The 14,394-nt window shown below is 34.1% G+C and overlaps 1 protein-coding gene across 1 annotated transcript; it reads left to right on the forward strand.

Moving 5' to 3' along the window:
• Positions 1 to 1,891: 1,891 nt before the first annotated feature.
• LOC147395615 (chlorophyll synthase, chloroplastic-like) lies at positions 1,892 to 13,624 on the forward strand. Its single transcript, XM_086450788.1, has 15 exons — positions 1,892 to 2,109; positions 2,192 to 2,236; positions 2,340 to 2,428; positions 4,000 to 4,087; positions 4,482 to 4,567; positions 4,682 to 4,768; positions 5,535 to 5,600; positions 5,681 to 5,764; positions 5,873 to 5,934; positions 7,995 to 8,070; positions 8,150 to 8,212; positions 8,332 to 8,413; positions 12,023 to 12,099; positions 12,876 to 12,923; positions 13,147 to 13,624. Exons 1-15 carry the CDS (start codon positions 2,004 to 2,006, stop codon positions 13,207 to 13,209), a joined length of 1,122 nt encoding a protein of 373 aa, XP_086306914.1. The 5' UTR covers positions 1,892 to 2,003; the 3' UTR covers positions 13,210 to 13,624.
• The last annotated feature ends 770 nt before the right edge of the window (positions 13,625 to 14,394 follow it).

Below are 14,394 nucleotides of genomic sequence, written 5' to 3' on the forward strand. Positions count from 1 at the left end.
AATTTCTTTCTTTCTTTTGAATATGAGTTTTTCAATGAAATTGAGAGGATTGTCGTGTTGGATGGCTAATGCGTTAATCTATTTGTGCAAAACAACACTCAGTAAGACTTAAGATCTTACTATGTTAGCAAGGAAAGTGTTTCACTATATAAATGGATGAATAATGATTTCCTAACGCACACCTGGACACATGCCTTGGGATACACAATTGTACATATTTATGTGGATGTAAAGTTTTGTATTTCAAGAAAAAAAAAAAATCAATGATTCTAACCCATGCCACATAAGAGAGCATGTGTCAAAGGGGTGTAAGAAAATTGACTCTGGATAGAGGGTCGGGTGGTGACTTGAGAAGAATGACCAAAAAAACTTGAGGTGATCTCTAAACATAATATAGAGTCCGACTAGCCTTATTAGGATAGTGAGGAAAAAAAAAACTTTACTAAGACAATGTTTGTTTGTGTTATTTTTCAATGCTTATTGTTGAAAAAAAATAAATTCAGCATTTTTTGTCAAAATAGCAGCGTTTGTTTATTCTATATTTTCAACGTTTATTATTGAAAATAAGTGAAAAAAATTCAACACTATTTTGATGCTGACAAAAACTGTTGAAGCGGTAAGCACTTCGTTTTTTTCGACACAGACAAATATGTCCTTCATTTTTTTTAGCACGAATAAGTATGCCCTTATACTTAAAAGGATATTACCTCTTATATCTCATGAATAAATATATAAGCACCTCACAAATTAATAAAACCCACACCAAGGCTAAATTATTGTCTTATATGGGTTAAATTTTTTGGAATGAATTGATTTTTGGTGATGATGATCTCCTTATTAGTATATCAACACCCCACAAATTAATAAATCCACACCATGGCTAAATTATTTTATATTATATAGGTTAAAAGTTTTGGAATAAATTGATTTTTAATGAGGACGATCTCTACAATGAAAAAATCATCATCACCAAAAATCAACCCATTCTAAAACTTCTAACCCTATCAAAGTAAGTTTAAGAACCATAACTCGTCAATTTTTTTTATTTTTTTTGAAAACTATTTTTGATGGGTTAGAAGTCTCAAAATGGGCTGATTTTTGGTAAGGATGATCTCTGGACCATCATCACAAAAAATTTGCTCATTCAAAAAACTTTAACCCATATAAAAAAAAAAAAATGGCAATGGTGTAGGTTGTTCTTATTAATTCATAGGGTGCTTTTATAATTACACATCCTTCATTTCCATCGAAAATTATTCATCAAAAATTAAATTTTTTTTTTTAATGTTGATTTCAAATTTTTGTGACTTGAATGACATTATTATTTTTAATTTGAAATTTGTGAGCTTTTATAAATAAAAATTATTATTTATAAATTTAAAATTTGAGTATTATTTATTATTTAAAAATGAATTATCTTTTAATTTTATAAGAAATAATATATTTTATTGTGTTTGATACGAAATAGGTATTTGAAACATGCAAACAATGTATAATATGATTGTAAAGGTAACAAAGACAATTTATCAGCTTCAGCAATGTGTAACAAACATGATTCATCATTTAAACAAATAACTTTTTTAGCACTTAAATTCAACGCTTATAAGTTTCAGCACTTAATGCTATTCAACACTTATTTTTTTCAGTTTAACAAACATCACCTAAGTCCCATCCAACATAAAAAAGACCTCGAGATTCGTAACAAAATTTGAGGTATTGTTTTACAAATCGTGAGATATTTCAGAGTAAGGAAAGGTTTTCTCCATTAAATTCAACGGTTGGGATTTATAGCCTTAAATAAATTGTTGGATGTAGCTTTCGAATTAATCCAGACTAATTTGCTAACTATGCAATTGTAGCCATTGATCTAAATCATGTTTTCTGACAAAAGGATCAAACTTATCACTCCACCGTTTCATCCTCTCTCACTCTCTCTTCATTTCTTCCATAATAAGTTCCATCTGTTTGTTGCTACTAAAAGCAAGTAGTAAGCTTCGTCGGCAATGGCGACCTTACTGAACAGCGTTTCATGGACAATATTATCCAACAGAAGCACAAACCGTCTTCATGAACCCTCTTTGGTTCTCAAACCACTTTCTGTTTCTACAAGTGAGCTCTCTCTCTCTCTCTCTCACACACATAAAACTCCTACCACAAACAATAACAAGGCAAAAATTTCCTAATTTCTCAGGAAGGAGATTTGTAATCAGAGCTGCAGAAACTGATACCAATGAAGGTTCTCTCTCTCTCTCTCTCCATTAATTTCAGTTCTTTAAGTTTTCAAGATCAAACAAATGTGTTTTTGTTGTTGATGTTGTCTGGGTTTTGTTTTATGGCAGTTAAATCTCAGGCACCAGATAACGCTCCATCTGCCAATGGTTCAAGTATCAATCAGCTTCTCGGCATTAAAGGAGCATCACAAGAGACAGTGAGTGTTGATGTTTCGATTCACTTTGGAGTTTATTTATTGTAAGATTGACTCTTAAGATTTGATATGAACTTCTTATATCTGTAATTTGTTTGTTAAATTCCCCCCCCCCCCCCCCCCCAAACAAAAAAAAAAAAAAGAAGCTTAATTATAGTTTAGATTTGAGTATGTTAATTCTGATCAACCTAACCATTGCTCTACTGACCTTATTTGTTCTCTCACACTGAAAGTTTTTCTTGAATTACCTATGGAATTGAAATCATGAGGTTGATAGATAAAATTGGTAGATTTGAAAATTAGTGTTTAAGAGTGAAGACTAAGAGTAGGAGTTGTTAGGTTTTAAGTGGATTAGGGGCGAGAAAAGACATTGTTGTGAAGATTGATGTAGGACAACTTATGTTTTATCAATTCTAGGCCTGTTCTACTTTAAAAAGGTGGTTCAGATTGAAGAGGATTTTTTTTTTAAAATAATAAAAATGGGTTTCAAGTGAAGATTTCATGCTTATTGACCATCGTGAAAGTTTACAAGGCCATCTGGCTATATTTTAAAGGTTAATTACGAAATTTTGCAATAGGGCATTGTAATTAGTTTTAGGAATATAAAATAAGGTTAGGTTAGATAAAGGGAGGTTTTGAAGGTTGTAGATTTCAGATCTAAGATTTGCAAAGATTTTTTGCAATGTTATCACTGAACCTCATTTGAAAATAAGGATATGGAGTCTTTATTTGACACTGACTTTGGGTGGGAATGGGGAATATGAATGGACCTTTGTTAAAGAGAAAGTAAAATAAATAAATACTCCACAATCTCTTTAGATTATAATTTTAACTAAAGTACATTTACTACTATATCTACCTCATTGATTTATATTTAATTAGATTACTTAGTGTCTTATAAATGAGTTATAAGTAAAATAAATCCACTACGTACCTGTTTAATCGATTAATCAGTTCCGGATACATCAGGTAACTGGGTACCCATTGGCACCCCAATTGGCCCTTTTCGGCACCTTGGATAAGTTAAGACAAAGTCAGGCGAAAAAATCTGGGCCTGGATGTTGATTGAGTTAGACTAATCCCGAGTCACAGTGGAATTATGTATTGATTCTTGGTAAAACCAAGTTGACTCAGAGTCAATTTGGTGCCATATCATTCCTAAAATGATTGTTGTTCTTTGGCAATGATCAAAGAACAACAAGGCACAGTTGTTGATACCAACAGGCTCTTCCTCTGTTATTACAGTATCACTGCTTAATCTCCGTACTCAAGCAACTAATATGGTGACATGGAATTTAGGAGATCTAACATAATGCAGATTGCGGAGAATTGCGTGTTTTTTTGCCTTGTTGTGCAGTTATTTCTTATCACAATCATTTGAGATTCTTCTTTGGTGATAAAATGGTGCGATGTTTTTTATTGCAATTGATTGATTATTGCCATCCATTTCCCAATAAGCTTTATGTGTTGAATGTATATTCTGGTTTTCCTTGCAGAATAGTTTATAGAACTACTTGCAATGCTAGCAAGTGAAGCTACACTAGATGTTGATTGTGGCATTATTTTATGTGCAGAATAAATGGAAGATACGTCTTCAACTTATGAAGCCTGTTACATGGCCTCCTTTGGTTTGGGGAGTGGTCTGTGGGGCTGCTGCTTCTGGTAAATTTTTTATTTTTTTTTCCATTTTATTACATTCTTTGTGTTTTTTTTTTTTATCACAGTCCCACTGTTGTCTGCCAGTCTGATGTTGGAATTTTCTGTTAAGTTCTCCATGCACCACCTCTTGATTTCAGCATTTATAAATTCAATTTAGATTTGGAAATTCAATGTTCCCTTATGGATGTGTTAACATTACTGCTAATGCTCCTCTACAGAATAACAGCAGCTAAATGTTGTGTTTTTCTTTTTCTTTTTTTTTAGATTTTTTTTATCCCGAGCTTATTTACCTCCAGTTTCTTGTTTGGTAACCTTCTTGATGAATATTTTGTTAGTAATTCTATTTCTTCAAGTTTTGTATCTGCAACCTTTCTTCTCATATTTGTTCACATTACAGGAAACTTCCACTGGAATGTGGAAGATGTTGCAAAATCAATTGTTTGTATGCTAATGTCTGGGCCATGTCTCACTGGCTATACTCAAGTAAATTTTTTTCATTGGATGTAAAATTTGGTGCTTGTTTTTGCTTAATTGGCAAATCTGAATGACATCACTAAGTGGATTAAGATTGTCTCTGTGTGTTTTTCACATATGTAGACACTCAATGATTGGTATGACCGAGAGATTGATGCAATTAATGAACCTTATCGCCCAATTCCTTCAGGAGCAATATCTGAGAATGAGGTATGAGATTAGGTAATCAATTAGATATCAAATATACTATTTTTTAGTGCTCAAATTACGAGATCTTGTAACGGACCCAAGAAGTTTTCTCTTGTTCTTGAATTGCTTTGTGTTACACTCACATCCAACTTCATTTGTGTTAACTAGCCAACTACTCTAAGAGGGTCATGTGGAGGAAAATATACACTCCACTCTGCGACTAATACACACCTAGTGCTCTGATACCATGTTGACCAACCGACTACTCTAAAAGACCGATCTGTTGGGGGGTACTAGGAATATAAGAGGGTTACAAGGCTTAACTGGGGTATGGCACACCCAAATGTGGATGAAAATATACACTCAACATTTCCCCTTGCCCATAAGGGTGGAAAGAATCAAACCCGTGACCTATACAATCCTAGCATTCTAATACTATGTTAACCAACCAACTATTCCAAAAGACCGATCTGTTGGAGAGGGGGATAACTATGAATATAAGAGGGTCATGAGGCTTAACTAGGGTATGACACACCCAAGAGTGGAGGAAAATATACACCCAACTATCTATCAAAGAAAAAAAAAAATACACTCAACCATTTGTATTGTGTTCTTCTATGATATCATCCAGTTTTCCATACTCGCCAGGCATTGATTGGGATCATTCCTCTGTGGTGCTAAGAAATAAATAGTGAATCAAAAGTGTAAACCTGTACAGATGAAATGCTGCGGGATAGAAATGTTCTAAGGGCACGTCAAATGATAAAAGGGTTCGTGATTTTTTCAGGTGATTACCCAGATTTGGTTGCTGCTCTTAGGAGGCCTTGGATTGGCTGGTTTATTGGATGTGTGGGTATGTGTTGTTAATGAGTGGTGCCACTTTTAAAGATTACTTATGTGGTTGTTGGTTACTGAATCTTTGCCTCATTTTAGGCGGGGCATAGTTTTCCTGCTGTTTTTTACCTTGCTGTTGGTGGATCTTTGCTGTCATACATATATTCTGCTCCACCTCTAAAGGTTAATACATTTCTTTCTCTATTTCATGCAACTACAATTACTATAGTTTCATTAATGGTTGAAGAAGATGCACACCTTAAAACGTATCTGTTGTTCAATATGTTGCAGCTCAAACAGAATGGATGGATTGGAAATTTTGCTCTAGGAGCAAGCTACATCAGTTTGCCATGGTGTGATTCCTTTTGCTGTACTTTTGGTTGTAAAGTTGATAGGTTTTTAGGGACAATCTTGGGGTTGGAGTTGTATAATTCAATACATTATCGTCTGACTCCATCCTTTGTTGATGTTAAGTAGAAATCTAGGGCACCTGTTAGGTTAGTCATAAGGACTGCCTGACACATGCAGGATGCTATGATATGTCCTGCCCAAGAACTTTGTTAGGCCAAAATTGGCTTGACTATTCATCTATTTTTTCCGGACTGGTCAAATTTCTTTTGACCAAGTAATAAAATTTCGATTTCAGTCAGCCTAGAGATAAAAATATTTTGTTTAGTGTGGAAATTAATAGTATTTTCATGGAAATGTTGGAAATATAAAGGAATTGGTTATTAAAACTGTTGGGAATGATTTAACACATATTAAAATGCATTCATAAATGATAAAAATACAATAAACGCCCATATGAAGTGTGGAAATGAAGATCAACAATGTTCCACGACATATAAAGATTTAAGAGCAGTGCTTTAAAAGTTGTGTGCGGCTTATGCCTCAAGGTGTGGCTCATTAAAAATTCCCTGAGGTGGAAGGAAGACACATAAAAATAGCAAAGGTGTACACCTCAGACCAATAAGCGCTCAAAAGGTGCATACCTTGGTTGAGTAGTCTACTGAGTCGTGCGTCTTATGTCATTTTTTCTATTTTTTCCTTATTTTTTAAAATTATATATTAGTTATATTTTCTATTTTCTTACTCTATTTTTTTTATATTCTTTTCTTTCTTCTCTTTTTCAATTTCTTTGTTGCTACTTGTGTGCAACATAATTGGAGCATTTAGAAGTAAACATGAATATAAAATAGTAATAAATGCAAAGAAAGTTGTTGCATTGATTTGATATATAAGTATTTTTTTTACTAAATAGTATTAAAATACAAAAGGGATTGAAGTATAATATTAATTTATATTTTTAATAAATATAAAACAATTTTGTATTGCAAAAAGATTCAATTTTTTAAATATGAAATATTTCCTTCTTGCTTAAATACAACATAGTAATATTAATATTACTATTATTATTGGGGATTAAACTTGGAATTCAATTGATGTGGATTTGACATTTAAAATTAGGAATATGGTGGAAAATGAAGGCGTACGCATTGGACCAATCGATTGCCATGCCTCACGCTCCAACATTTGAACCACTGTTTGAGAACTTGATGGGGAAAACAATGATGTTGTAAATGGAAATGAGGATAATAATTTCACATTAACAATAGACACTTTAATATGTAAAACACTTTCTTGATTAACAAACTATAAATTATTATTTCATACATTATTATATTTTAAATTTTAAATATGTATGAATAAATTACTAATATATTCAACTAATTATAACATGGATAATTGTATAGGTATGCTTATATGAACGTACTAATATGTTTAAAATACATCAAAATAAGATTATATATATACTTAACCAATTCTAATTCATTTATACTAATAATTGAATATTATGTATAGTTTTCTTATAAGGGACAATATTTTTTTCGACAAAAAATATTTTGGGCGAATTTTATTGCTGATTGAAATTTTCCATCTAAATCTTGCATTTTCATACCTAAAATTTATTATTTCGGTCGAAATTCACTATGCAGCGAAATATTTTGCAAAATGAATAGTGATTTTGACTAAAATATACAAAATTAAATTGTTGGTTAAATTTCATGTCGAACCTTGTGTAAATAGAAATATTTCGGTATACATCGTCCAAATATGTCAAAATTTAATACTCTGCATCTAACCATCCTAAAGAATGCAATAGATTGGGAGGTCATTGTGGTATAATTTAGTTGATTTGATGCTTAGATCTCGTAGGTAGCAAGTGGGACTAATCAACTTGTGGGTCAATGCATTTGCATGTGGTTTGTATTCATTGGTATGACTTGGCGGGCCACAATTACTGTCCACTCAACAGCTACAATATATTTTCTTGTTCTAAACTCATTCACCCAAGATGTAAGCACTCATAGAGATACCATCTAACATGTTTTAATGTGAAATTATTCGACAGGTGGGCTGGCCAAGCTTTATTTGGCACTCTTACGCCTGATGTAGTTGTACTCACAATCTTGTATAGCACAGCTGGGGTATGCTTTCATGGTAGTAGCTTTGGCACATATAATTGTACATGAAATATTGATGAAATTTAACTTTTGTACATTTCAGCTAGGCATTGCCATCATAAATGACTTTAAAAGTATTGAAGGAGACAGGGCCTTGGGACTGCAGGTCTTTTCTTCTCTTATATATCTGGTTTTGATTTTGGATGTTTTGCTATTTCAAAAAGGTCACATGTAACTTCAGATGCAATTGGTTTAATTATTTTCTGGCTGTTTCGTATGAAACAGTCACTTCCAGTGGCTTTTGGCATTGATACTGCTAAATGGATTTGTGTTGGTGCTATTGACATAACTCAGTTATCTGTTGCCGGTACGTTAATTTTATTCTTGTTAAGAATTTAGTTTTTATGATGCACATTCATAAATGTATTTCTCGTTAATCTTAGGTTTGATATCAAATGTAAACCTTGGTGAATCTATGATTTAATTCTGAAGGGACCAATAAGCAAAATATGAAGAACATATAGTTCATGTGAGGTGATTGGTACCCACATATTTGATGGGTCCCACTTTGTAGATCACTTAGTTCAGTAGTCAATCTGATCAAATGTTTGCAATCGTATGAAGTCTTGTGTTCTTTTGGCCATTGCATGAGTAAAACATGCAGTATTGTGCTTATAGTTGACCATCATTGCCTATAATCCTCAGAATACATGTCTGATACTTACAATGCATTCTATATTACTTTTATTTGTCAAAGATGCTTATTGTTAGTTTACTGCTAGCTGTAAGTAATTTTAAAGTTCAAAATTTTAATTTGTTAAGGCACGATGCTCCCTCATGTATTACAAATTCTCCGCTTGTAAATAAGTTTCATTGTACTGCATATTCATGTTTGAAATGTTGGATTGTGTCTCGAATTTGGGAACTAAACATAAAAGGTGATTTTGAAGGGAGAGACTATTGAAGAGTACCGCGTCCAGGTTTCTCGTAAATTGGGTTTTTATTTGGTTTTCCTAGACAATATAGTTGTGGGTTTCAGTTTACTTCTATATAAAGGGGTATAGGGATGGTCCATAAGCATCTCTTGAATTTGCTCAGTTTGCATAGTTGAAATTATCGATTGTCATTACCTGTGCACTAAGCCTGTAACGATGAACCACGTAAGTTTCAATGTCTTCGATTGGTTGGTTATTTTCTCAACCTCTCTTTTTTCGTTGCTATTATTTCTTGTGGATTCCTGGTTATATTTTTCTGCGTTCAGACATTATGTTCCAGCAACTGTTGTCAAAGTGTGGCAGAGCTAGACCTTAGTACTAATAATTGGTATCAATGCTTGGTTATGATCTTTGGGGAAATCGGAGTTGTCAGCAGGGGCGGAGCCAGGATTTTCTTTTAGTGGGGGCAAACTTGTAGTTAATTGGAGGGGAAGGGGGCAAAAATTGCAGGAAGATGAGGGAGTGGGGGCAACAGGTCAGTAGTTCAAATGTAGGGGTATCTCAAATTTAAGCATAAATTCAAGGGTATCTAAAATGTCCAAAAAAGTTGAGTGGGGGCAATTGCCCCCAATGTTTCCTTACTAGCTCCGCCCCTGGTTGTCAGAATATATTGTAAGGGTTGAATTTTCTGGATAGATGCAAAATATTCGTACAAAATATTCGTGAAGTTTGATGGGAAACTCAACTTTGGTTTTGGGCAAGTTCAGATCAGGGGTGTTCTGATTCAGTAGGGATGCACAAGGCACTGAAAGGTCTGAAGGGGAAGCTTGTAGACATGGCAAATGGTGATCAGAAGAATATGCTTTGAAGGTTGCATGCTTGAATGAAGAAGTCCTAGTGGCTAAAAGGAGGCCAAATGGAAACAAGGAAGCATGTTTGAAGTATGGAACTTCCAAGAAACATTATAGGGAAGTAGGATTTGATAAATAGCTTCTATTTTAGGTACGGGCAAGGAAATTTTCGGAGTTGGGAATGATGTTAATCAAGTGGAAGCATTGTCCTTGGATTTTGAGGGAAATTTAATCTTAATGGCTGGTTGGAATCTTATACTTCATCAAGATTGGACACTAGATATCTGTGCCACACATTAGTGAATGGAGAAATGTAATTTGTTTAGTCAACCCCATTATGATTTTGGGATAAGGCTTTGATGATGATGAGTTCACGGTTTAGTGTAGGATGTGAGGGTGGCTAGATGTCAATGGAAGATAAATCCACAAGTAGGATAGTAGGAGTCTGCTCTAGTGTTATGTGTGATATGATGCTACAAACACTCAAATGCGGTGGGCATATGCATGGTTGGTATTGGATGGCTACAAATTCAAGGACCCTAGTATTCAGAGGTATTTAAGAAGATACTTCATTGTTGGGAGTGTTATTCATAGGTAACTTTGGTGAGATTCCAGGAAGCTCTAGGCTTTTGGAAGGGCATCCTGGTCGTCTCTATGTTAAGAGGGGATTCTGATCATTTCCAAGGAATTAATAGTGTATGAACAAAGGGATAGGCGATTAATGAGTTCTCAATTACAATTGTACATCAAGGATTGACTTTGAGTTTGTATTTTTTGTACTAGTTATAAATGAAGTAGCTTCTCATATTCAAGAACACATATCTTAGTGTATGTTATTTGTGGTATTTTTTTTTTTGATAGATTATGTTATTTGTGGTATTAGTGATGGGACTGGAGACGGAGTCCACATAAAATGATTTATGGGGAGAGTTGTTGGAGTTCAAGGGCTTTAAAATAAATAGAACAAAGACGGAGTATGTGGAGTGTAAATTTAGTACTGACACCCAAGACGCGGAATGTCTAGTAAAAATTGATGATCTAGAAACACCTCAAGCGACCACTTTCATTTCTTGAGTCTATTATGCGTAAGGATATAGAGATAGAGGAAGAACTTGCCCTTTCAATCAAAATTGGATGGTTAAAAGTGGTGTGCTTCTAGAGTGCTATATGACAAACACATCAATGAAATTAAAAGGAAAATTTAATAAGATGGCCATAAGACTAGCTGTGTCTTATAAGCTGAATGTTGGGCGGTCAAGAGGCATTGTGTTAATAAATGGAGCATAGCAGAGATGATGATGTTGAGATGAATGATTAGAAAGCTAGGAAAGATAAAATTAGCAGTTTATGCATTCGAGACAATGTTGAGCAGCTCCATTAGGCAATAAACTGAGAAATTTGACTAAGATGATTTGTGCATGCTCAATGAAGGCCAATTACAGGCCCAGTTAGAAGAAATATTCAAGACGAAGGCCCTAAAAAAGCGTGAGAAAGACCCAAAAGGACATGTATGAACTCACTTCAATAACAAGAGACTTGTCTCTCAACAGAGTAGAATGGAGGAACAAGATTTGTTTAGCCAATCCAAATCGTTGGGATCAGGCTCTGTTGTTGTCATTGAAGGGGATTTCAACTGGGAATCAGTTGGAAATGTGTGTTGGGTGAGGGAGTTTTGAGTGCCGTGCAAATTGGTTTGTCTTGAATTTGCTAAGTTTTCATGGTGGAAATTCTCAATCTTCATCAACCGTTGATGTACCCAGTAAACCGCATTAAGTTTTTGTCTTTGTGTGGTTGGTTGTTTTATCTATTTCTCTTTATTATGCTACTTTTGTTCTTGTGGATTCTTGATATTATTCCATTGCGTTTGACACTATGATTTAGCGACTGTTCTCTGATCATTTCCAATGCGAAAACACACCTATGATCCATGTATCTTGATTGTATAGTGCTTTTATGTATTATCTATACTAAAGGGTTTGTTATTTACACTTTCATAATTGTAGATCATCATTTCAGTCCTTGAGTGAAATCGGTTACGTTTTGCTTTCTGTTTCAGACCTCTGCTATACATTTTTAACAAAACATACAATTTCCTTATTGAATGTTAACTGGCTACATGATTACTGCTGCTTCTATAGTTTCATGACTCGCAATATGAATTTTTTTATATTGTATTGGTTATTGTTGCAGGTTACCTCCTAGCCGTCGGTAAACCATATTATGCCTTGGCCCTACTTGCTTTGATAATTCCACAAGTGGTTTTTCAGGTAAAGCAACTGCTTGCAAAATTACAATTCAGCTTCTTGAGAATGGTTTTAGTACACTTCTTTCTCAGATTTGAGATGGTAACATCAAAAAGCGTTTTCCCAAAATTGTATCTCTTTATTTTGAACTTGAAGGTGGCATGTGCAAATGCACATGTATCTAAAGGGCTTATTTGTAATTTAAAATACGGATTAAAGGGTTTTTGAAGATTACATAGTCAAAAAGGATACTTTTGTAATTTTGAAAATTAAGCAACGTGGTGGGTTGCAATTTTTCTTTTCATATATCAAAATGACCCTGATCATGTTGAAATTAAATACAAAAGTGGGGGCATTTATGACGTCTCAAATTTTGGTGTCAAACCATTTCTACTCCGCTATTATTTTTTTTGTCACTTTTCAAAAAAAAAAATTATTTTAAAGATGTAGCATACATAGTTGTTTGAATATGACATGTGCAGACATTGTTTATTCAGGCTCTCTGTGTCTTAAGACACCCAATTTCTGTGTCTAAGATTGAAATACGTTGTGTCCCAAGTTACATAGACTTCACCTAATCTGTCCCAGTAAATGTCAATTAGGCTTCAAGACTCTAAATAAGGATCACTAAGCAACTTGTCAAATGATAAAATAATCAGCCCTAGTGAATGATTATTTGTAGTTCCTCATGTCCAATCCTCATGTGTCAACGTGTTTAATATTCTGTGATTTATATAAATGCTGTTTCGAGTTAGCATATGACAATTCTCATACTAATGCTTCTATTAATGTTGTTGCAGTTTCAGTACTTTTTGAAGGACCCAATCAAATATGATGTCAAATACCAGGTAATCTCTCCCACATAATCCATGAGATTAGGTTTCATTCGGAGTCATGTTAAGTCTTTCAAATTTGAGAACACTACAATGAGTGAAAGTTTGACTTCAGTTCACTGGAGTCGGACTCGGATACTGGAAGTCAGCTTGAGTTGTTTAGATTGTGTAGATTTATCCAAGTCTTTAAATATCATATTTGTAAACGTCTAATTAAGAATTTGGCTTCAACTCACAGGCTAGTGCACAGCCGTTTCTTGTGTTGGGTCTTCTGGTGACAGCCTTGGCGACAAGCCACTGATCCCCTACAACACGCATCAGACAGGTCAAGATCATGGCAACACATTTGGTCAACAAAGCACGTGAATCAAGGGCTGGGAAAACACGATAGATGTACCACGTGTGGGTTAGTTCTAGTAGATTTCATATAGTAGAGAATGTAAAGAGTTTGAATTTGCAGCATTCACATAACCTACATCCCTTAAAAGGGTATTCCATTCAACAAACTGATTATTATAAATGTCTTCCCTTCCATTTGGTGGGCTCAAAAAAAAAAAAAACGGCCACACTCGCCGACTTCAATTAAGATTATTGGTTAATTATGTGACCATGGTAGCACAAATTTAAGTAATTGTAGCTCTATCAGACCATTATGAAGAATCAGTATTTTGTTTTTCTTTTAAATGAATGTGATACTAGATCTTTTTTTCCTAGTACACGATTGGTTTTTAAGATCACTTATTGGTATTTTTTTTTTTCCTTTTATGATTAGTATAAGCTTATTGAAACAAAGAGGTGGAGATTTGAGACCCCTCGAAACTCAGGGACTATTTAGAAAGAAGTCCCTCCGCCAGGTCCTTTTAAGTAATTTTTCCAAAATTAAAAGAAATGTACCACGTTGACTACTAACCACCCTTGTTTGCCTTTAAAAAAAAAAAAAAAAAAAAAAAGAGTTTTAACCCACCGCCCATGCACTTTTTTGATTTGATTATAATTATGACTTATGAGCCTAGTATTTAATGTATCGAATTAGACTGATAAGAGCAACTCCAACATAATAGGCATATCTGTTAGGTATTTTATTATAGAGAGTAATTTTGTCTAGTCAATGGGTCTTCATTCCAACTGTAAGAGCCAAAATGATTCTCTACAAATTCAGTTACAGTAAGATGTTTAACAACTGCCTTGTTTTTATTGCCAACAGTGCATATTTTAAAATTTGTTTTGATGTCTCGTTTCATCTGTAAGTGAGATTGAGTCGTCTCATCTCACCTGTGAACAAGATCGAGTCGTCTTCGACGAGTTTTTCTATGCATTTGAGACATCTTGTTCAAAAATGAAAAAAATGAACTTAGATTTTAAATCTTGTCTGATACATTGACTTGTCTATCTGCCTCATTGGTATACAATACCAAGACGTATCGGACTAGCCGTTTTGGTCTTAGGCGAGATTTAAAACCATGCAACATCTAGAGAGAGAGAGAGA

Source organism: Akebia trifoliata, chromosome 8 (assembly GCF_017979445.1).
Source record: "Akebia trifoliata isolate Shusen 1 chromosome 8, ASM1797944v1, whole genome shotgun sequence".
In the NCBI taxonomy this organism is placed as follows: domain Eukaryota; kingdom Viridiplantae; phylum Streptophyta; class Magnoliopsida; order Ranunculales; family Lardizabalaceae; genus Akebia; species Akebia trifoliata.

Excerpts from the sequence above, each read along its gene's own strand:
- LOC147395615 (XM_086450788.1), top strand. The coding sequence starts at position 2,004 with ATGGCGACCTTACTGAACAGCGTTTCATGGACAATATTATCCAACAGA. Across the intron at positions 4,088-4,481 it reads CTGTGGGGCTGCTGCTTCTG|GAAACTTCCACTGGAATGTG; the intron begins GTAAATTTTTTA and ends TTCACATTACAG. Across the intron at positions 8,414-12,022 it reads AACTCAGTTATCTGTTGCCG|GTTACCTCCTAGCCGTCGGT; the intron begins GTACGTTAATTT and ends TTATTGTTGCAG.